This window comes from Brassica rapa, chromosome A03 (genome assembly GCF_000309985.2).
Source record: "Brassica rapa cultivar Chiifu-401-42 chromosome A03, CAAS_Brap_v3.01, whole genome shotgun sequence".
NCBI lineage: Eukaryota > Viridiplantae > Streptophyta > Magnoliopsida > Brassicales > Brassicaceae > Brassica > Brassica rapa.
This window is the reverse complement of record NC_024797.2, coordinates 485245-504348: the sequence shown is the minus strand read 5'-3', so window position 1 is coordinate 504348 and position 19104 is coordinate 485245. Positions and strand designations below refer to the sequence as shown.

Genomic DNA, 19104 nt, shown 5'->3' with positions numbered 1-19104 from the left:
CGGAAGAAGTAATGGCACTTTGCTGTGATCAAGTATGACGGGTCTACTCTACACAAGCAGAATAGTGGAGTTTTCTGGTGAGCTGTCAAGCAGTTAGTGGATGGAGGCGGTTGCTTCGCTGTATGTACGTCGTACGCTAGCGTAATCCAGCGAAGTATCTAATCATGCCAGAGCCTCTGTTTACATGTGGCATGGTTCCAGACTAAGTCAAATATATACATATTTATCCACCATATATATAATTATTCTTATAAATATTATTAATCACATGTATATAAACTTATTAACAGTGTCTCAATCCTTTTAGTTATCCACTATCTATAATCCATACGAATTCAAACATTGAACGTGTCTCCTCTATATGTGCCGTATAAGACTTTATTTTTCAAGATAATAGAGAACACTGTATTTTTAAGTTTATCCCAAATTCACATGTAACGATTGATCTTTGAAATCGTCGTCAATTACACAACATGGCCTCGATGTTTTGTCTTATTACAAACATAGACGGTTTGTATCAATTAACAATGTGAAAAGTACAGCCACTACATTAATTAAAAGTCCACCGACGTTTTCTGAAAGTTTACTAAACATAATGTTATTATCAAATCTCTTAATCCTTTCCAAATGTTAGGAATATTCACTCGCTTATGTTAATTTGTAATTTCTCTACGTGTCATGTTCATGGATTCCAAAAGAGAAACAAATACAAATGTGTCATTTTAACAAAATAAAATATATATATTATCTGTATATGGACGGACTGTATAAAGACATAACATGATCGGTATAGAGATGCCAATATACCAGAAATGATACTATGCGTAGTGCAGCTCCTTTTTTCTAGAAGATGTTGTAGTATTGACAGATGCTTTTGAATGATGTTGGACATATAGGGTATAATCTCAATGCGGTAAGTTAAAATTACGCCATGTTTTGTTATTTTATTGAAGACTTCTGATTGATTTTAGTTTAGTATTTGAAGTGTTTTTTCTTTTTTCAGTTGGAGATGAAGTTCCTTCTACGTTGAAACACTCTAAACCGCAAAAGGAAGTGAAGTGCACCGAAAGGAGTTACAGAGTTAGTGTGGCGGCTAACAAACGAAGTGACTTTATATGAAAGTCATCGTCACATGCTTCTTCCACTCTTCAAGGAACAACCTCATCAGCATCTTTAATCATTCTCCCAAAGCTAAGTATTACATATAGACTTTTGGTGCTAATTATGAAATTCTCTTGTAAAGATGACATCACCACATTCAAGCAAAATAGTATATGGAGCAATGAATAGTACTGTTAAAATGAATAATTTGAAGTTAATTCAATAAATGTCAAATTACAAGAATCAGTATTAGTTAGATAATAATAATAGTAAGAGGAGGGTTATGACTTATGAGTACATATGAAGGTAAGAAAGTAATTACAAGAACTACTTAATTAGTGATGACAATCAATCAAAGAATTGGACGCTGCAGCCGCGAAGAGAAGAATCTGATCTTTGGACGCAAACACGAACTTGGGTTCATCTTCTGGCGCTGGAAGATTCAGATCTAGCTCTATAAAGTTCTTTTCCCGTATAGATTCTTGATGATGACTTGATGATATCTCTGTTCTGGTTGTTGAGTTAGCATTTGCATTCAATGTTAAACCTCTATGTCTCCTCATATGTCCTCCTAAGGCTTGTCCCGAAGAAAACTCGGCCTTACAGATCGAACATTCATGTGTTTTTTCCTGTTTCTTGGTACCTTCACTACTAGTTACTTGCAGAGAAAGAAAGCTTCCTACAACTCTCGCAGCTTCTACTGTTTTAACCGCAGACGCAGATTTCTTCTCGCCGCATTTGAGAATGATTGCTCCGAGTTTAGGCTTCTTATGGCTAGTCCTGTGCCCTCCTAGCGCTTGAAACGAGTGGAAGCTTTTATCACACGTTTTGCACTGGTAAACACCGTTTAGCCCTAACCCTAGAGAGGCCACCGGTTTCTTGTTGCTCAAGAAACCAATTTTCTGCGTCAACAAAGGATCTCCACTAGTGTTTGATTTATGTCCTTGCGACAACAACATTAGACAATTCGCCATGTCTTGGTCTTCGTCCGTAGCTCCCCGGAATTCGATTTCACCAACTCCTTCTCTTGCCTCCAGTGATCGTTCCTCTTTGCAAACGCTGGACATTGCTTCTGCGTTCATATGCGGGGACACAGATCGCTGACGTTTGGTACGTTTGCCCTTGATGAGGAGTACTAGACGCGTCTCCTCATGAACACTTGTCATGATACTCCCCTGTTAATTTGGTATGTTTCAAGAACACAAGAGAGATATGTATATATGGAGAGAAGTATTGTTTGGTGTGTTTCGTTTATATGTCTGAGTATCTCTCTATATGTATATTTGTGGTTGTACTTGTTTATACGCACAAAACTCTTGTATTGTAAATAGAGTATATATGTAATGAAGGGTAAGAGAAAGGATAAGAAAAGAAGCAAACCCCAAAAAACTTTTGGTGAAGGATTCCTTTCTGGAAGTTTAGATTTGCAAGCCTGGAACCACTTCTTTCTCTCCTCTTGTTTTTTTCTTCTTTCCACTGTTTAAATTAATTTTCTCTTTATTTGGTTAACATTGTTTTGCTTGTATTATGGATCATATAAAATTTAATTAGTATTTGTTAAACTTGATTACTCATGAAACTTCTCCATTTCATCCTTATAATTTCCATATCTTGGTACTACTACTACCTTAACAATAACAAAAATTAAATTCAATATCAGCACTTGTCTTAGTAGAAAAATTGGATGGATAAATGAAATCTAGTTTAAGTAGTGGCACAAGCCGAGGCATCTGTATGTATAAGTATTTTAACAACCGTATGTATAGTTATTCAGACTTTATTTTCTGATACAAGAAGAATATCATTCTATAATTTGAGTGCATAAATTTCAAAATAAATTATGACAGTTGGCAAAATGTAAAGTAGTATCATATTTAGAGAAAAAAACTGAACTGCATTTTCTAAATATCTCACGCCATTTTAATTGTCTATTGTCATGAGTTATAAATATGTACATATATATATATGACTTAATTTGAAATATAATTCAATTTATAAACTTGTATCATATACCACTAATCATTGTGGATTGTGTGCACTGAACTTAACTAGCTGATTAATTAAGCTAATCAATTGGAAAGTGAAAAAGCAATCAAATTTTGAGGTGAGCAGTTCATGTGAAGTTGAGGCAACACACAACTATGGATCATGATCATAGTTATATTATAATTTAATAATATTTTTATAACAAATTTAATATATAATATAACTTCCTATGTTTGCGCCTCTTTCTAAGATACATTGATTTTTATTTTGATCATCCAGTTGATTGATCAATCCATTATTAAGCTTGTGATTAGCTAATAATGTGTATTTGGTGAAGTAACCTCTGTTATCTCAGTTTCTTAACATTTTAAATGAAAATAATAATTTGCCATACTGTCCTATATGATTATGTACTGTAGTATACCAATAACTCGGTGATAGAACAATTATGAATTTGATAAAGATTCCACAAAAGTATGAAAAAATAATGAGTTTTTTATCCAACTTTTATTCATTCGACTCTAAATAGTTAGTTTTTCCTTGGCTCTATGAATATTTATTCATAACGTGTTGATAATATATAACAGATTACTAAGACGAATATTTTTGAGTGTATTGTGAAGCTAGGATCACAATTTTATAATCATATATATCAATAGATAATAATTGAATATATGAAGAACTGATTTAAGTCTTGGAGTTGAAGATTGTATGTGTGAAAGAGAGAGAATTGCTTGGCCGCCAAAAGAAGCCATTACTTGCCAACTAGCTAGCTTCACTACTTACCCTAAGCAAAGCATATACTTTTATTTTAATCATCTGACATAATCATCGATCGTTCATCATCATCTTAATAGAACCCTTTTTATTTTACTTTGAATGACCATCACAATATTCTTGGTGCAAAGCTCATTGCTAGAAATGTGGTTTAGGAGGATCTTTATCAATCATATATTGCTGTTTGGTTTTTTTCTTTGAGACCGGCCCTGAAATTTTGGGAGTTTGTGTATGTATCTATATATTTTTTTTTTTTTACAAATTTAGAAGTTTAATTTTTTTTAATCTATTTGTATGTAATTTTTTAAAAAAGAATTAGAGAACTGTCGCAAATGTTTCATTGAACATTCTTTAGGGCCGGCTTTTATTTTAGACTTAGCCACCTTTTACCAAGACTTTTATTTTAGACTTAGCCACCTTTTTGTTTAGGCTTCCTTTTGATTGGTGTAGATCCTTGATTAACTTCTGTAATCCTCGTATTCTAATGAAATTATAGTATTTAATAAAAAAAGCAAGACTTTTCACAAACCATTATGTAGTCGTTGCAAGGATCATCTAGGGGCAAGTGTAGAAGACATATGCATATCATCTAATCAAAACAGAATTGGATTGCGAGTGAAGATAGCTCACAAGTCACAACAAACTTTAAATATTTGTGACCCAAATTTTCTTTGTAAGAAAATGTTTTCATACATATATATATGTCATTTAGTAAAGGAAACATGATTACCTTATACAGGAAATTTGTATGCTCCACTCTTGTTTTTGTTAATATTTCAACGTAGATGAGTGACAGAAACATGAATCAATCATGCAAACGTGACGTTATCACAGAAACATGAATCAATCATGCAAACGTGACGTTATCATGTTCTATACACCTCACCCTCTTACGACAATAACTCTATATGTGCTAATTAATTAAATACTGACAAAATTATAAAACGATATTGCCTATTGATAAATTTTCAAAAATATCTTGATAAGCTCCATTATATCTTTAATGTAATCATGTAACTAACTAATTTTCATAGTGACATAATTTCATAGTGTCCCGTCTGTTGGATAAGCTTCAAGAGAAAGCTTAGGAAACAAGTTATTCATAAAAAAGGAAAGATGAATAACAAAATCTATTAGATTTAGGATTAAGATAAGTTAAAGATAAGATTCCTAGATCAACATGTAATAGGATAAAAGTTAAGGTTCCTATTGCCTATATAAAGAGATCAAAGTGTAAGATGATCTCATAAGAAAAAGAAAAGAAAGTTAAGAAAGATAAATAAAACAAAGCAACAGTTTTATTAAGTTTGTGTTTGTGTTCTGTTCATACGTTCTTATCAAAGCTCAGAGTCTGCGACTTTATTTGGTATCAGAGCAACCAGGTTGATCAAGAAACAAGACACAAATCATGAGTGATTCAGACATAAAACCGACAATGAAGACAAACGCAATATCACCCTCTGTCAAAACTCCAATGCTCACAACAACCAACTATGCTGTATGGTCTTTACGAATGAAGGTTCTATTAAGGTTTCATGAGGTATGGGAAACTATTGATCCAGGATCAAAGGACCAAAAGAAGAATGACCTAGCTACGGTTCTCTTGTTTCAAGGTATTCCAGAGAACCTAATTTTGCAAGTTGGTGATCAAGACTCTCCTAAAGGTATGTGGGAGGTGTTAAAAACAATGAATGTTGGAGCCGATCGAGTGATAGAAGCTCGTCTGCACACACTGATGATTGAGTTTGATCATCTAAGAATGAAGGATAATGACTCTATAGATACATTCTCAGGAAAATTATCAGAGTTTGCAGGTACAGCTGCATCACTAGGCCATACGATAGAGGAAGCAAAGTTAGTGAAGAAGTTTCTATCCTGTCTTCCAAGCAAGTTTCTTCAGCTCTCCGCAACACTTGAACAAGTTCTCGATCTAAATAACACAAGGTATGAAGATGTAGTAGGTCGTCTCAAAGCTTTTGAGGAGCGCTTGCGGGGAGAAGAAAGAATGCGAGGAGAAAAGTTTGAAGAAAACAGCAAGCTTCTCTACTCCGATCATGGAAACAGAGGAAGAGGACGTGGTTCTAACAGGGGCCGTGGGAGAGAAAACAGAGGAAGGGGACGTGGTAGAAGCAGTGGTGGAGATAAAAACAAAGAGAAAAGAGATTACTCTCAAATTGAGTGTTTCAATTGCCACAAAAAGGGTCACTTTGCCTCCGTATGTCCAGAAAAGAAAGAGGACCAAGAACTCAACAAGACAGAGACTGAGCGTTCAGATATTGCTCTGTATATGCATGAGATTGTGTTCTTAAACGAAGAAAAAGTGATACCGAAGAAACTTGAAGCAGAAAAAGAAAAAGGAATGTGGTATCTAGACAATGGTGCTAGTAATCACATGACAGGAGAGAAATCCTACTTTGCACAACTTAATGAGAACATCAAAGGAAAAGTTAAGTTCGGAGATGGATCTTATGTCGACATTAATGGAAAAGGTTCTATTCTCTTTGAAGCAAAGACAGGAGAACAGAAGCTACTGAAGGATATTTATTACATACCTGAGCTAAAAAGTAACATACTAAGCTTGGGACAAGCCACGGAGCAAGGTTGCGACGTGAGGATGAGGGATAACTATCTTACCTTAAGAGATCCTAGTGGACGTCTATTGGTTAAAGTCTTAAGATCACCTAACAGACTCTACAAAATCTCACTACAAGCTGGTAAACCAACATGCTTACTTACACGGTTAAAGGAAGAACCATGGAAGTGGCATGCAAGACTTGGTCACATAAGCTTCAAGACGATCAAGACAATGGCAACAAAAGAGATGGTCTATGGATTACCAGAAATCACAGAAGAAAAGAAGATATGTGATTCATGCTTGGTCGGTAAGCAAACCCGACAATCCTTCCCTTCATCCACAACGTATAGATCATCCAATGCATTAGAGCTATTGCATGCTGATCTATGTGGACCGATTAGTCCAGCAACCTTATCCCACAACAGGTACATATTTGTCATCATTGATGATTGTACAAGATATATGTGGTCTATCCTACTCAAAGACAAAAGAGAAGCATTTGAGAGATTTAAAATATTTAAGGCTCTTGTGGAGAAGGAAGTTAACAAGAAAATAGTAACACTCCGAACTGATAGAGGAGGAGAGTTTACTTCAAAAGAATTTCAAGAATTCTGCAATAGCAATGGCATCAAGCGACAACTAACAGCTCCGTATACTCCACAACAGAACGGAGTTGTGGAAAGAAGAAACCGAACTCTAATGGAGATGACACGGAGCATGTTAAAAGCCATGAAAGTACCGAACTACTTGTGGGGAGAAGCTGTGCGCCACGCAACATACTTAATCAATCGTGTTCCTACTCGTGCATTGAAAGATCAAACTCCCTATGAAAGACTAAGAGGGAGAAAACCGAGTATAGGACACATACGTGTGTTTGGTTGTGTTGCACATGCCAAACGTGATTCTGCTCTCATAAAGAAGCTAGATGACAGGTCTGAAGCTTTAGTTCATCTAGGTATTGAACCTGGTTCAAAAGCCTACCGACTTTATAACCCAAGTACTAAAAGAGTGGTTGTAAGTCGAGATGTTATTTTCAATGAAGAAACATGCTGGAACTGGAAGGGAGAAAATAATCATGAAGAGGCGGATTCTGGTAACTTCAGCATGACTTGGGGATTAAGCCTTGATAGAGGTAATGGTCCATACAACGTCAGTACAACAGAAGAAGATGACGTTGTAGAAGAAGAAGACGTTACTGAAGGCAATACCGATATTGAAGAACACACTCAAGACATTACTGAAGAAACAGAGGAAACAGAGCCAAACGATGAAGATGATACAGGGCCAAGAAGATCATCTCGGCAAGTTAAACCACCTAAGCATCTAGAAGATTATGTGATGCTTGCAGAGGTGGAAAGTATCACGCTTCTATTATCTATCAACGATGAACCAGCAACATATCAAGAAGCTAAACGATATACTCGCTGGACAAAAGCTTGTAAAGAGGAGATAGAATCAATCAACAGAAACAAGACATGGACGTTGGTTGATAAACCACATGGAGTCAAGATCATTGGACTTAAATGGATCTTCAAAGTAAAGAAGAATGCCGATGGAACTATCAACAAGTTTAAAGCAAGACTTGTTGCAAAAGGTTATGTACAAGAACTTGGCATAGACTTTGAAGAAGCATTTGCACCAGTAGCTCGGATAGAGACTATAAGACTTCTTATTAGTCTAGCTTCAGCTCATGGTTGGGAAATTCACCATCTAGACGTGAAAACAGCATTTTTATATGGTGAGCTAAGTGAAGAAGTCTATGTATCTCAACCGGAAGGGTTTGAAAAGAAGGGAGATGAGCATAAAGTTTTCAAACTATCCAAAGCTCTATATGGGTTGAGACAAGCGCCTCGTGCCTGGAACACAAAGCTGGATCAAATCCTAAAAGGCCTCGGGTTCTCAAGATGTGCAAAAGAGTGTTCGGTTTACCGTAAGCAAGAAGGTAAACTCTTGCTCATTATTGCGACCTACGTTGATGATCTGTTCGTAACAGGTAACTCAGTCACGGCAGTTAAAGGGTTCAAAGAAGCAATGTCTAAAGAATTTGAGATGTCTGATCTCGGGTTACTTACATACTATCTCGGGATAGAGGTTAAGCAAGGACCGAATGGTATAACAATACATCAAGAAGCTTATGCACGTCGTGTTCTAGAAGAAACAAACATGGATGGATGTAATCTAACTCACATTCCTATGGAGTTTGGTTTACAAATGTCAAAAGCCATGGATGAAGCAGAGATTGATGCTACTCAGTATCGAAGGAGAATAGGATGTTTAAGGTATCTAATGCATACAAGACCAGATATGGCATTCTCAGTTGGAATTCTAAGCAGGTACATGTACTCACCTCGAGAATCACATGGGAAAGCATTAAAGCAAGTTTTAAGATATCTTAAGGGAACTCTAAGCTATGGATTGGAGTATAAGCAAGAAAAGATGCAGAAACTTATTGGATATAGTGATAGTAGTCACAACACAGACCCGGATGATGGAAAGAGCACGACAGGCTACATATTTTGCGTTGGAGAAACACCTATCAGCTGGAGCTCTCAGAAACAGGACGTAGTAGCCTTGTCGTCATGTGAAGCAGAATACATGGCTGCAACAGAAGCCACGAAACAAGCGATATGGCTGCAAGAACTTATGAGTGAGATAACCGGAAGTAAAGAAGAGAAGACATTGATAAGGGTTGATAACAAATCGGCCATTGCTTTGGCCAAAAAACCCGGTCTTTCACCGAAGAAGTAAGCACATTCATAAGCGGTTTCATTTCATAAGGGAGTGCGTGGAACGAGGACTGATAGACGTGGAGCATGTGCCCGGGACGAAGCAGAAAGCAGATATCCTAACTAAAGCTTTAGCCAGGATCAAGTTCAAGGAGATGAGAGACTTGATTCAAGTTCAAGAAAATGGCTTGAAGCTTAGAAGGGAGAATGTTGGATAAGCTTCAAGAGAAAGCTTAGGAAACAAGTTATTCATAAAAAAGGAAAGATGAATAACAAAATCTATTAGATTTAGGATTAAGATAAGTTAAAGATAAGATTCCTAGATCAACATGTAATAGGATAAAAGTTAAGGTTCCTATTGCCTATATAAAGAGATCAAAGTGTAAGATGATCTCATAAGAAAAAGAAAAGAAAGTTAAGAAAGATAAATAAAACAAAGCAACAGTTTTATTAAGTTTGTGTTTGTGTTCTGTTCATACGTTCTTATCAAAGCTCAGAGTCTGCGACTTTACCGTCTTGATGGTGAAGGTGGTGCATCGTCATTGGTGGATAAAATTATTCTAATCCAATCTGTTAAGCACCACCTGAATGATCTGACATTAATAGATAAGAAAACAAAACTATAGTGCGCACTACTATTTTTGGATGAATATTTCATGTGGTGAAGGTAACACTGTTTAACTATAATGCCACAATTCACTAAGTTCTTCTATTTATAGTGTGCCAGAATCATCAGTTGTTGAATTATAAAAAAAAAAAAGCTAAGTAAGAGCCATGAAGAAGACCAAATCTTTATCCCTCTTATTGCTTGTGGTAATGGTCGTGGCTACGACTATTAGACTGCCGGAGGAGCTGCTTGTTGCCGGAGCACAAAGAATCCTGATGGCGGAGAAGATAGCAGGAGAGGAAGTTGAGGCCGACGTGAATAACCACCACAGCATTCCAAGAGGGTCATGGGAGAGTAATGATACAATCCATGCCCCATAATTAATGTTTTATGAAATATGACATCATGTTATGCTCGTTAATTCAACTGTAACATGACATCATGTTATGTTTGATCCCTTGTTACCATGCGAATCATATGTTGCGTATTAATGTAGAAATTTAACTAAATTAAGACTAGCGAAATCACAATAGACCTATCATTCAAATTGAAAACACACTGTTTAAAAGCAGACAGAACATATAGTACACATAATCACATACCCCCGATTTTGGGAAAAGCAAAATAAAATATTTGTTTCAAAATTCTCAAATTTTTTGTAGAAAAATTACATACAAAACTCCAAATTTGTTTTAAAAAAATTATTGAAATCTTTACCAAATCTTACATCCCACAAAATCTCAGTGCCAGCTCTGAAACACTAATCGCATTTTTTTAATATATTGATAGACTAGAGTTTTCCAAATGATTCAACTAGTCTTTGGTAAATCAGCAATAGAACTGTCATTGTAAGTGTTGAGAGAGTTATCTAAAGACAATAAACGTGACTTTGACGACGCCCAATACATATCGAAAGGGCTCTTTAATATTGTGATTGTCAATAGAGAGAGGTAACAACAACCAGGCATAATGGCCAAGAGATTATTTCATGAATAGTAGTAATCATCATCTCTGATACACATCGACAAATGTGGAGATCAATTAGGTTTCCAATGGTTCAGTAAGGCTTAGGTGCAGTCACCTTTGCAAGGAACGTCGGCGCAGCGGCAAACCGGTTTACCAGCAGCTTCCCAGCCATTGAAGCCACGTTCTAAGATCATTATGTTTTTTATTCCAGTTTCTTGTTTCTTCTCGTCGAGGTAATTCACCAGTCTTCTTGCACATGTTGGGCCACGAACCTGCAATGAATTTGGTTTCAGAAGCTTAACAAATCACTTCATATTCGATTGTTATTTCTAAAGAATGCAATGAAAGTTCCTACACGATGGCATACATTAAGCAACCATATAGCAAACCAGTTGCAAGACAATGTGATTCTTCTCTATGTTGAATCCATTTTTGACACATAAAGGGCCACTTCAAGACGAAAAACTATAACTAATTGAAATCTTCACCAAGAAGAGTCCATCTTCATCCACTTAATGCACAGATTAAAAAAAGTATTATTCAATCATTGGCGAGTGTTCCTTTTATGTAGCCTCAAACAAAGATATTGTGGGAAAAGTGAAAAGTGTGTAATAAGAGAGAGAGAGAGAGAGAGACAGGACCTGGCTCAGAGCACAATGGAAGACAAGTGTGTCTTTATCCTTGACATTTTGAACAAGATGAGAGATCCTGTCTTCAAACGAACCACTAGCATAGTGTAGCGAACCAGCTATATGTCCGTCATAGTTCCTCTCTTCATCCCTGGGAAACAAAAACAAAAGTCCCGATTTTTATAGCCATATTTATGTATTACAAATAAAAGTTGGATCCTTTATTAACTTCTCAGACACCTAACCACAAAAGCTTTGGTCCAAGCTCATGAGATTCAAACAAAACTTCACCTTTACAGAACATTGATGAGATTTCTCTAGTTAAATACTAATCAAGCAGGGATCAAAAGTCCTAAAATTCATATCAGTAGTACATGGTAGAGCTAAACTTTAACCTAAAGAGCAATCAGATTGATTCGATCTAAAATTATTGCTGAATAGGATTTAGATTAGTGACTCAAAACGGTAGTGTAATTTGAAAGTCAAACCTGACATCGATGATGGCGATGTTGGGACGACGATGAAGAGGAAGGAGCTGAGTTGAGGTTATGTAAGAGATGCTTCTCGCCGCCATCTTCTTCTTTCTGCCGAAAAGAGAACAGATGCTTTTCATCACCGTCCTTTAGAACACCTTGGCTTCCTTCTTCTACGAACATCATCAAGTGTGCTTCGATTATTTTTGACGTTATATTAAACTATACACAGAGGTAATCAACAAGCGGGGATAGCTCAGTTGGGAGAGCGTCAGACTGAAGATCTGAAGGTCGCGTGTTCGATCAACGCTCACCGCAATAACTTTTTTTTTAATTTCTATCTGAGAAGAGAGCCTCTATGTCGTTCAGCGGGTTTTTTTTTTTTTAAAATGAGACCCTCTATGTCCTTCAGCGGGTTCGGTCTGCTGTGTAAAAAAAAAAGACCTTGACCGTAACTTTTCTTTATAACTATTCTTCGTATGAAAACGAAATTTATTAAGTCTAATAATTTTTTTTTTTATTTAAGCGGAAAAATATATTTTTCCAATAAATGTGTAAGAAATAAATATTTTAGAATGACGTTTTGGTATTGCTGTTTTTTTTTACAGTGTCAGTTAAACTATGATTGTATTTGATAAAAGCTAATAAACCCGTTTAATAAAAATTTATATATGCTGGTGAACTGCTTAGATTTCTAACCATGTTCTAATAAAATGTTGCAGGGATAATTTTAATTTCTTTTTACAATTTTTTTTTTTTTTGCAAAGAAGAACATCTTGAATAAGCAAGCTTTTGTCTTTCTCTACCATAAAATTTTGTTTTTTATGTTCACATATGGAGATTTTTGGTGGGTTTAAGATAGATCGGGTGTGGCAATAAAGAATTGAAACTTTGGAATATAATAAAAATATCCATAAAGTTTCAATTTTTATAGTACAAGAAAGTCTCCTTTCTGTTATCTATCATCATCAATCATCTCCAGCAAATCTGTTAAAGGTGAGCACTTTCAGCTAACCCATAAACTCCTCAATCTGACTCCAATTTCAAAGCATTGAAGTTTTTATGGTTTCCTAGAGTTCTGATCATTGAGAGCATTTTTGAATTGTAGGTTGCCACAGGGGAGAAGAGAAAGAGAGATGGAGATCGACAAAGCGATCGGAGAAAGCGACGATAAGAGGTTGAAGACCAAGTACAACAACGCCATCTTCGTCATCAGAAGAGCTCTTTCTCTCTACTCGTCAGTTCCCTCCTCTTCTCTTCCATCTTCAGATTCATTTCTCTTACAAACTTTGACCGGAAAAATAGTTTAATTTATCAAAAAAAAAAAAAGGTTTAATTTTGCTAGTACTAGTATCTTGTCTGAAGAGAAACTCTTTACATCTTGTCTCTTTGACATTATAGGATCTTTTCATGAAGTAAAGTAAATAATTTATTTCACATTCGTTAGAGGATCAGTAGTCTAAAGGATTTGAATCAATAGCTTTTATATGCAAAGATTTGTATTGTACTAGAGACTGCAAGTTTGATTACACACCAAATCATGTTAATCATGATCAGGTCTAACTAAAATGTGTGAGTCGTGTTCATTTCATTGTATGTGTGTATTGCTATCTACTTTACTGATTCTTGATACTCTCTCGGCTTCTGCAGTATTGAAGAAGTCGCCTTCAGTTTCAATGGAGGAAAAGATTCCACTGTAAGTTCAAACTGCTTAATTTTTTCTAGCTTCCTTAGTAATAGTAGTGACTCTCTCTCTCATTATGTTTTTAGGTGTTACTGCACCTTCTTAGAGCCGGCTACTTTTTGCATAAGAAAGAGCTGAGCTCTTCTAACGGAGGTCTATCAAGTTTTCCAGTCCGGACCATATACTTCGAGAGCCCTTCTGCATTCACTGAGATCAATGCATTCACTTATGATGCAGCTCAAACGTAAGAAAATGTTTTGCTCCCAAATGATATTTTAATTTCTTCTTCTTGTTAGCTAATCTTCTCATTCTATAATTGACAGTTACGGTATCCAGCTTGATATCATTCGTCAAGATTTCAAATCCGGGCTGGAGGCACTGTTAAAAGCTAACCCTATCAGAGCTATTTTTCTTGGCGTACGAATTGGTGATCCTACTGCGGTTAGCTTCTCTTCAAACCTCTCAAGTATCAGTAGAACTTGTGATAAGTTTTGATCCTTGTGATTGATTGCTTCTCATTGATTTATTCCAGGTTGGTCAAGAGCAGTTCTCTCCTAGTTCCCCTGGATGGCCGCCCTTTATGAGGGTGAATCCTATTTTGGATTGGTCATATAGGTATCCTTCTTATTGCTTTCTCTCTTGGTTGCTCTTTCCACTAAATCTACAAATAAATATGGATTGGTGGTTTTATGAATCAGTGTGCTTGACGTCCAATAACAATTTTTTCAGATATATTTGTATAAAAATAAAGTTGATTGATGTATCAACTTGCACTCATGTGTCACTGTTACTGGTACAGCCAAAATATGACAGTCTAACCCATAAAAAGGTTTTGAAAAATTGGAAACTATAGCAATTATGTTTTTTTTAATGCTTCCTGTGCAGAGATGTTTGGGCGTTTCTCCTAACTTGCAAGGTCAAGTATTGCACTCTTTATGACCAGGGGTAAAAGTCCTTCCCACAGTCACTCACTGTAAAAGTATTTGTCTTTCGTAACAATTCATGTTATATTGTGTTACTATACAGATATACATCAATTGGGAGTATTCATGATACTGTTCCCAACGCGTTGTTGTCTGTTAACGACACCAGCAGCAAAGAGAAATTCAAACCTGCTTATTTGCTTTCTGATGGGAGGTTAGAGAGGGCAGGCAGAGTCAAGAAAAATGCTTCAGTTAAGAATGACGTAGGAAGTGATTCACAAAAACACGAGGTGCTTTTGGCCTCAGTTATTGCTGTTGGCGATGAGATTCTGTAAGTCATTTGCTTCTTAAAAGGTTCCTGTGTATTCTACTAAGTGCAATGAAATTTCTTCCAACCCATTTATATGCTCCATAGCTCAGGTCCGGCACTGTTGAAGATCAGTTAGGACTGTCTCTGTGTAAAAAGCTGACTTCTGTTGGTTGGTCGGTGCAACAAACTTCTGTTCTTCGGAATGATGTGAGTTAGATTTACTCATTGTCTTTGTTGCATCAACCAGAGAAAGTAATTTGTTTCTTATCGATTCACTGTGTTTCTTTAATCAGGTAGATTCTGTATCCGAGGAAGTTGACCGCCAAAGATCTATCTGTGATATGGTAAGTCCGTTAAACAGATGATCATAGGTTTTGTCTTGGTAAGATATAACTGACAGTTTTTTTTTTTTTGTGATTGATGCTTTTTGGAGGTGTTTATATATGGAGGAGTTGGTCCTTTGCATTCAGATGTTACTCTGGCTGGTGTTGCTAAGGCATTTGGGGTTCGCCTGGTACGTTTCTCTTTCATTTTAACACAGGCTCATGGTTAAGATAGTTTGATAAATGCCATAACATCTCAATGCATCTGAGTGTCAGTAAGTGAACAAAAATCACCACTAGATTGTAATGTAAGAAGCTAATAAATTCGTTTATTCAGGCGCCTGATGAAGAGTTTGAGGAATACCTGAGGCATCTAATCAGCGAGCAGTGCACAGGTGACAGGAATGAAGTGAGTTTTGTCATGAGAATAACCTTTTTAATGAATTTATCTATCTTCAGACAAAATAGCTAAAAGTTTATAGCATATGGTCTCTCACCAAGTGGATTGCTTTTCTCTTTTCAGATGGCTCAGTTGCCGGAAGGAATTACTGAACTACTGCATCACGAAAAGCTCTCAGTGCCATTGGTAGGTACTCTCACAACTCTTCAAAAAAAAAAAATTTTGATACCCATTCAATCACTGATCACGGGTCATTTTCTGTAGATCAAGTGCCGCAATGTGATTGTTCTTGCCGCTACAAACACTGAGGAGCTCGAGAAAGAGTGGGAATGTCTGACCGAGCTAACTAAATTGGGTGGAAGTACATCACTCATGGAGTCAAAGCGCTTGATGACATCTTTGACAGATGTATGTTTTTCTTGCGCGTTTCTTGCAATGACACTGCTATTTCTTTGGTTTTCATGCATGAATCTGGGTTTAACTAAGAGAATAGTCACTTGCAGAAAGTTTTCTTAGTTTCTTTTTGTAGAATGAGTTTGGATTTGCTGTTTATTTTGTTTCCTGGAATGCAGGTTGAAGTTGCAGAACCTCTTTCCAAACTTGGTCTTGAGTTCCCAGACATATATCTTGGTATAATACATTTGACCTATCTATAATATAGTTTAACATACAGAGCATCTAAAGTCTCTCTGTATTTAACCGCAATCTTTTTCACAGGGTGTTACCGGAAATCCAGACAAGGTCCTATCATCATTACCTTGAAGGGAAAGGTACACAATACAAGCTCTGCTTTCATTTATTTCCTTCAAGACTCATAAGTTTCCCTTGTATTATATGTTTCCACAGGATAATGCACGGATTGACTTAGCCGTACAGGGTCTATGCAAGAAATTCAAGGAGGGTGTATTCGTAGACATGAAATAGATACAGGGTGAGTTACTGGTAGAGCTTGAGAGGCAGCTTCAAGGGCCACCACTTGAATGGCTTCTATGCACTGGGCCACAAGACACTGAGAGGAAGCAACCGGAGAGAATAGGATACACTTATAAAGAAACCGCAGCAGTTGATGGTAATGTTGCATTCTAGAATGTTGATGGTTTTGTATTCATGAACGGCTTAAGAATGATGATGGTTATGTTGCATTCTAGAGACTTGATTCAAAGATTTGACCCCAACTTTGTTTGAATTTACAAGGCACAACTATGTTATTATTTAATGAACTACCTGAAACTGTAACTTTGTCCATGGTATAGCCTTAAGACCTAAGAACAGAGCAAAACACCTTATACACTCCTTTCCCTCTGTTTAAGCTGGTATCTATCATCTGCGACTGCGAGGCTCTTGATCGAATACAGCACTAAAACAGTAAAAGGAAGAACATCATCTGTCTCCAGAATTCTAAATTAACTTTCGAACTACGCTGTGTTTTAGTTCTCTGTCTTCACGCTTGACTTTATGATACCCGAGAGAGGCGGTGATGTCACCGGAGCATTACTGGCTGCTGAAGCGTTGATAGTCACAGGCGTTGGAATGATTTGTGGCTGAGCATGAAGTTGATGATGAGACTGGTCCGTATCCACTTGCTGAGGCAGCTTAGGATCGGTGCTGAGGCCTTCTTTATTTTCTTCCGGCACGAAACTGTGAGAAGTTTCATGGCTGTTGTTATTGTGACCGTTGTTCAATGGCGGCTGGTCGCAAAATTTCATCGTCTTGAGGACAAAATTGTCGTCGTGGAGCTCGAACGGAGTACTGCTAATAGAGACAAGAGATGTCATGCAGTTTTATGGAGGGCATTTGGATGAAAAGAGAAGATCAAATCTAATGTTTTAGTTCATTTTACGTGTTGAAATCGAAATGCACGAGCTGCATATCTTCTGATATTTCCACTTCTACGGTCGCATTTGGACGAGTCTGATGCAAAACAACAGCAATCAGGCAATGACCGAACCAAGAGATGCTATTGGTCTGCTTTGGTGAAGCTTACCTGGACGAGGATAAATGGAAGAGTAACACCGCCATTAGGTGCATTTCCAGAGCTATATAAGTGTTCGTTCCTCCGTATCAGATTCTGAAGGCCTACATACTTTTCACACACACACATAAGAAGGAAGAGGAACAATGTAAGAATCTTTTATGATAAGATAGAGACAGAAGATCAAGCAGTGGTGTCCATTACCTGTTCTTCCAGTTCTTGGGAATATTCAGTTTTCTTTTCAATCCTGCTCCTAAGTGAGAGTCGTTCAGCCTGCAAAGATTATAAACTCAATATTCAGTAAAATTATTCTAAACGAGCTTTGAAGCAAACAGAGAAAGTTGGGGGTTTGAAAACCTTCAATTCTTCAATGTCGCTTAAGCTAGACCGAGGAAGACCTCTCCACAGAATCTCTTTCTGATACTTGGAGACTATATCCATAGCCATGAGGACGTTTAAAGCATCGTATACTCTCCTTCTTATGTTCTTCTCATCATACTGTTGCTGTTTTAAAAGGAACTCAGACGATGTAATTATATCATAATTCATGTTATTAAACTATCAAAGAATCGCATATACCTGATCAGGGGATGTGTCATCGTTATTTGGGAGTGCAAACTCAGCAACAAGCTCGTCCGCAACCTGAAAGTAGTTTACACCCGTCAGATACCGTATCACAGAGCTACATCTTGTAAACAGTTCCATGAAGATAACGTAACACACAAGCGAAAGGAACTTCTAGTAAAGCAGAAACATTGTTTTGAGAAAAAAAACTAGGGGGTAGTACCTCGTTGTAAGTAGTCCTTCCTTTGCTTTCCACCTTTTCACAAACTGAGAGGAAGCAGGAAGAGAAGAAGAGTTAAATGAATAAACAAAAACAAAGAGGCTTTCATCTTTCAACCACAATTCAAAGCTATAAAAAACTTATTGAGACCTTTCAAGCTAAACTGACGAAGGCCTCTTCCGTTTTTATCAGGACCAGACGCACGCTGTCCCCTCCTCTTCTTCTTCTGACCACTGCTATAACATTAACGATCAGTTAAACAAACTTAAGTATTCAAAGAGGCAGACTTTATACATTTTGTGAAGCAATTTTAAGTCTTTACATATCAGGAAACAAAAGATTCAAGCTTGGTAAGTTTGATCGAAGAAGAGAGGTGGAAAGTTGAGCAATTTGACATACCCAGAAGCTAATTGAGAAGCAGGATCGTCGCTAGCAGGTGTAGTAGCTACGGTGGTGGTTTGCTCGGAAGGCGAGCCCATGCTGCCGCTAGAGGACACCGATTGAGCTGAAACCGTCGTACTAGGAGGGTTCTTTACGGGAGAATCTTCATGATGGTTGTGAATAGAATTGGAAGGAGGAGTTGTCATTCGACTTGACTTTTGAGGAATGCCCAGACGATTACTCACTTTCAATTCGATTTTCGCGCGGTTGCAATCGGAGAAAAGTGATGATTTTTGGATTTTGACGGAGGAGGAATCGATCTGAGAAGACGAGATGATAAAAGCCACAAAGTCAAAAACATCCAAGTGTCACAAAAACGAAAAGTAAAAGCCCAAGCCCAATGGGCCGAGGATAGCTCCGTCATTTTACATCAAGTCAGGTAAAACGCCGTCATTTAATACGTCATCGTTCGTCCGCATCGAAAAGT

At 37.0% G+C, this 19104-nt stretch overlaps 5 protein-coding genes across 12 annotated transcripts; 2 read left to right on the top strand and 3 right to left on the bottom strand.

Moving 5' to 3' along the window:
* Positions 1–1287: 1287 nt before the first annotated feature.
* LOC103855519 (zinc finger protein ZAT5) lies at positions 1288–5905 on the bottom strand. The gene has a single exon (XM_033289196.1). The coding sequence runs from the start codon at positions 2265–2267 to the stop codon at positions 1437–1439; it is 831 nt and encodes a 276-aa protein (XP_033145087.1). The 5' UTR covers positions 2268–5905; the 3' UTR covers positions 1288–1436.
* A 2533-nt stretch (positions 5906–8438) lies between these two features.
* Positions 8439–10290, top strand: LOC117133077 (secreted RxLR effector protein 161-like). Its single transcript, XM_033289205.1, has 2 exons — positions 8439–9832; positions 10005–10290. The coding sequence occupies exon 1, from the start codon at positions 8471–8473 to the stop codon at positions 9185–9187; it is 717 nt and encodes a 238-aa protein (XP_033145096.1). The 5' UTR covers positions 8439–8470; the 3' UTR covers positions 9188–9832; positions 10005–10290.
* A 307-nt stretch (positions 10291–10597) lies between these two features.
* On the bottom strand, positions 10598–12081 carry LOC103855518 (dual specificity phosphatase Cdc25). Its single transcript, XM_009132511.3, has 3 exons — positions 11856–12081; positions 11380–11518; positions 10598–11010 (listed from the first exon to the last, which is right to left on the bottom strand). The coding sequence occupies exons 1-3, from the start codon at positions 11978–11980 to the stop codon at positions 10840–10842; spliced, it is 435 nt and encodes a 144-aa protein (XP_009130759.1). The 5' UTR covers positions 11981–12081; the 3' UTR covers positions 10598–10839.
* A 452-nt stretch (positions 12082–12533) lies between these two features.
* On the top strand, positions 12534–16696 carry LOC103855515 (FAD synthase). 4 transcript variants are annotated; one of them, XM_033289153.1, is made up of 17 exons: positions 12534–12836; positions 12949–13077; positions 13491–13536; positions 13611–13768; positions 13848–13965; positions 14057–14139; positions 14410–14469; positions 14551–14778; positions 14868–14964; positions 15051–15101; positions 15191–15271; positions 15418–15489; positions 15604–15666; positions 15745–15888; positions 16053–16110; positions 16198–16250; positions 16327–16696. In XM_033289153.1, the coding sequence occupies exons 2-17, from the start codon at positions 12977–12979 to the stop codon at positions 16402–16404; spliced, it is 1491 nt and encodes a 496-aa protein (XP_033145044.1). In that variant the 5' UTR covers positions 12534–12836; positions 12949–12976; the 3' UTR covers positions 16405–16696. The 4 variants fall into 4 exon arrangements, 3 of the variants coding, with proteins under 3 accessions (XP_033145044.1, XP_009130755.2, XP_033145043.1); XM_009132507.3 differs by having other exon boundaries at positions 12917–13077; XM_033289152.1 differs by having other exon boundaries at positions 12534–12848; positions 12928–13077.
* On the bottom strand, positions 16667–19061 carry LOC103855517 (transcription factor-like protein DPB). 5 transcript variants are annotated; one of them, XM_018657701.2, is made up of 9 exons: positions 18636–19061; positions 18387–18472; positions 18240–18283; positions 18032–18094; positions 17810–17956; positions 17657–17725; positions 17465–17563; positions 17321–17391; positions 16667–17232 (listed from the first exon to the last, which is right to left on the bottom strand). In XM_018657701.2, exons 1-9 carry the CDS (start codon positions 18821–18823, stop codon positions 16908–16910), a joined length of 1092 nt encoding a protein of 363 aa, XP_018513217.2. In that variant the 5' UTR covers positions 18824–19061; the 3' UTR covers positions 16667–16907. The 5 variants fall into 5 exon arrangements, with proteins under 5 accessions (XP_018513217.2, XP_009130756.2, XP_009130758.2 ...); XM_009132508.2 differs by having other exon boundaries at positions 16667–17229; XM_009132510.2 differs by having other exon boundaries at positions 17810–17950.
* Positions 19062–19104: the final 43 nt, after the last annotated feature.

Bases quoted from the DNA above. Each gene is read 5' to 3' on its own strand.
- LOC103855519 (XM_033289196.1), bottom strand. From the start codon at position 2,267: ATGACAAGTGTTCATGAGGAGACGCGTCTAGTACTCCTCATCAAGGGC.
- LOC103855515 (XM_033289153.1), top strand. From the start codon at position 12,977: ATGGAGATCGACAAAGCGATCGGAGAAAGCGACGATAAGAGGTTGAAG. The intron at 14,779-14,867 runs GTAAGTCATTTG...TCCATAGCTCAG, and splicing joins GCTGTTGGCGATGAGATTCT to GTCCGGCACTGTTGAAGATC. The intron at 16,111-16,197 runs GTATAATACATT...TCTTTTTCACAG, and splicing joins GTTCCCAGACATATATCTTG to GGTGTTACCGGAAATCCAGA.
- LOC103855518 (XM_009132511.3), bottom strand. From the start codon at position 11,980: ATGAAAAGCATCTGTTCTCTTTTCGGCAGAAAGAAGAAGATGGCGGCG. The intron at 11,519-11,855 runs GTTTGACTTTCA...TTTGTTTCCCAG, and splicing joins ATCGCCATCATCGATGTCAG to GGATGAAGAGAGGAACTATG. The intron at 11,011-11,379 runs GTCCTGTCTCTC...AATTCATTGCAG, and splicing joins TCCATTGTGCTCTGAGCCAG to GTTCGTGGCCCAACATGTGC.
- LOC117133077 (XM_033289205.1), top strand. From the start codon at position 8,471: ATGTCTAAAGAATTTGAGATGTCTGATCTCGGGTTACTTACATACTAT.
- LOC103855517 (XM_018657701.2), bottom strand. From the start codon at position 18,823: ATGACAACTCCTCCTTCCAATTCTATTCACAACCATCATGAAGATTCT. The intron at 17,564-17,656 runs GTAATGGACACC...GTGTGTGAAAAG, and splicing joins CCCAAGAACTGGAAGAACAG to TATGTAGGCCTTCAGAATCT. The intron at 17,392-17,464 runs GTAAGCTTCACC...GTTTTGCATCAG, and splicing joins TTCCATTTATCCTCGTCCAG to ACTCGTCCAAATGCGACCGT.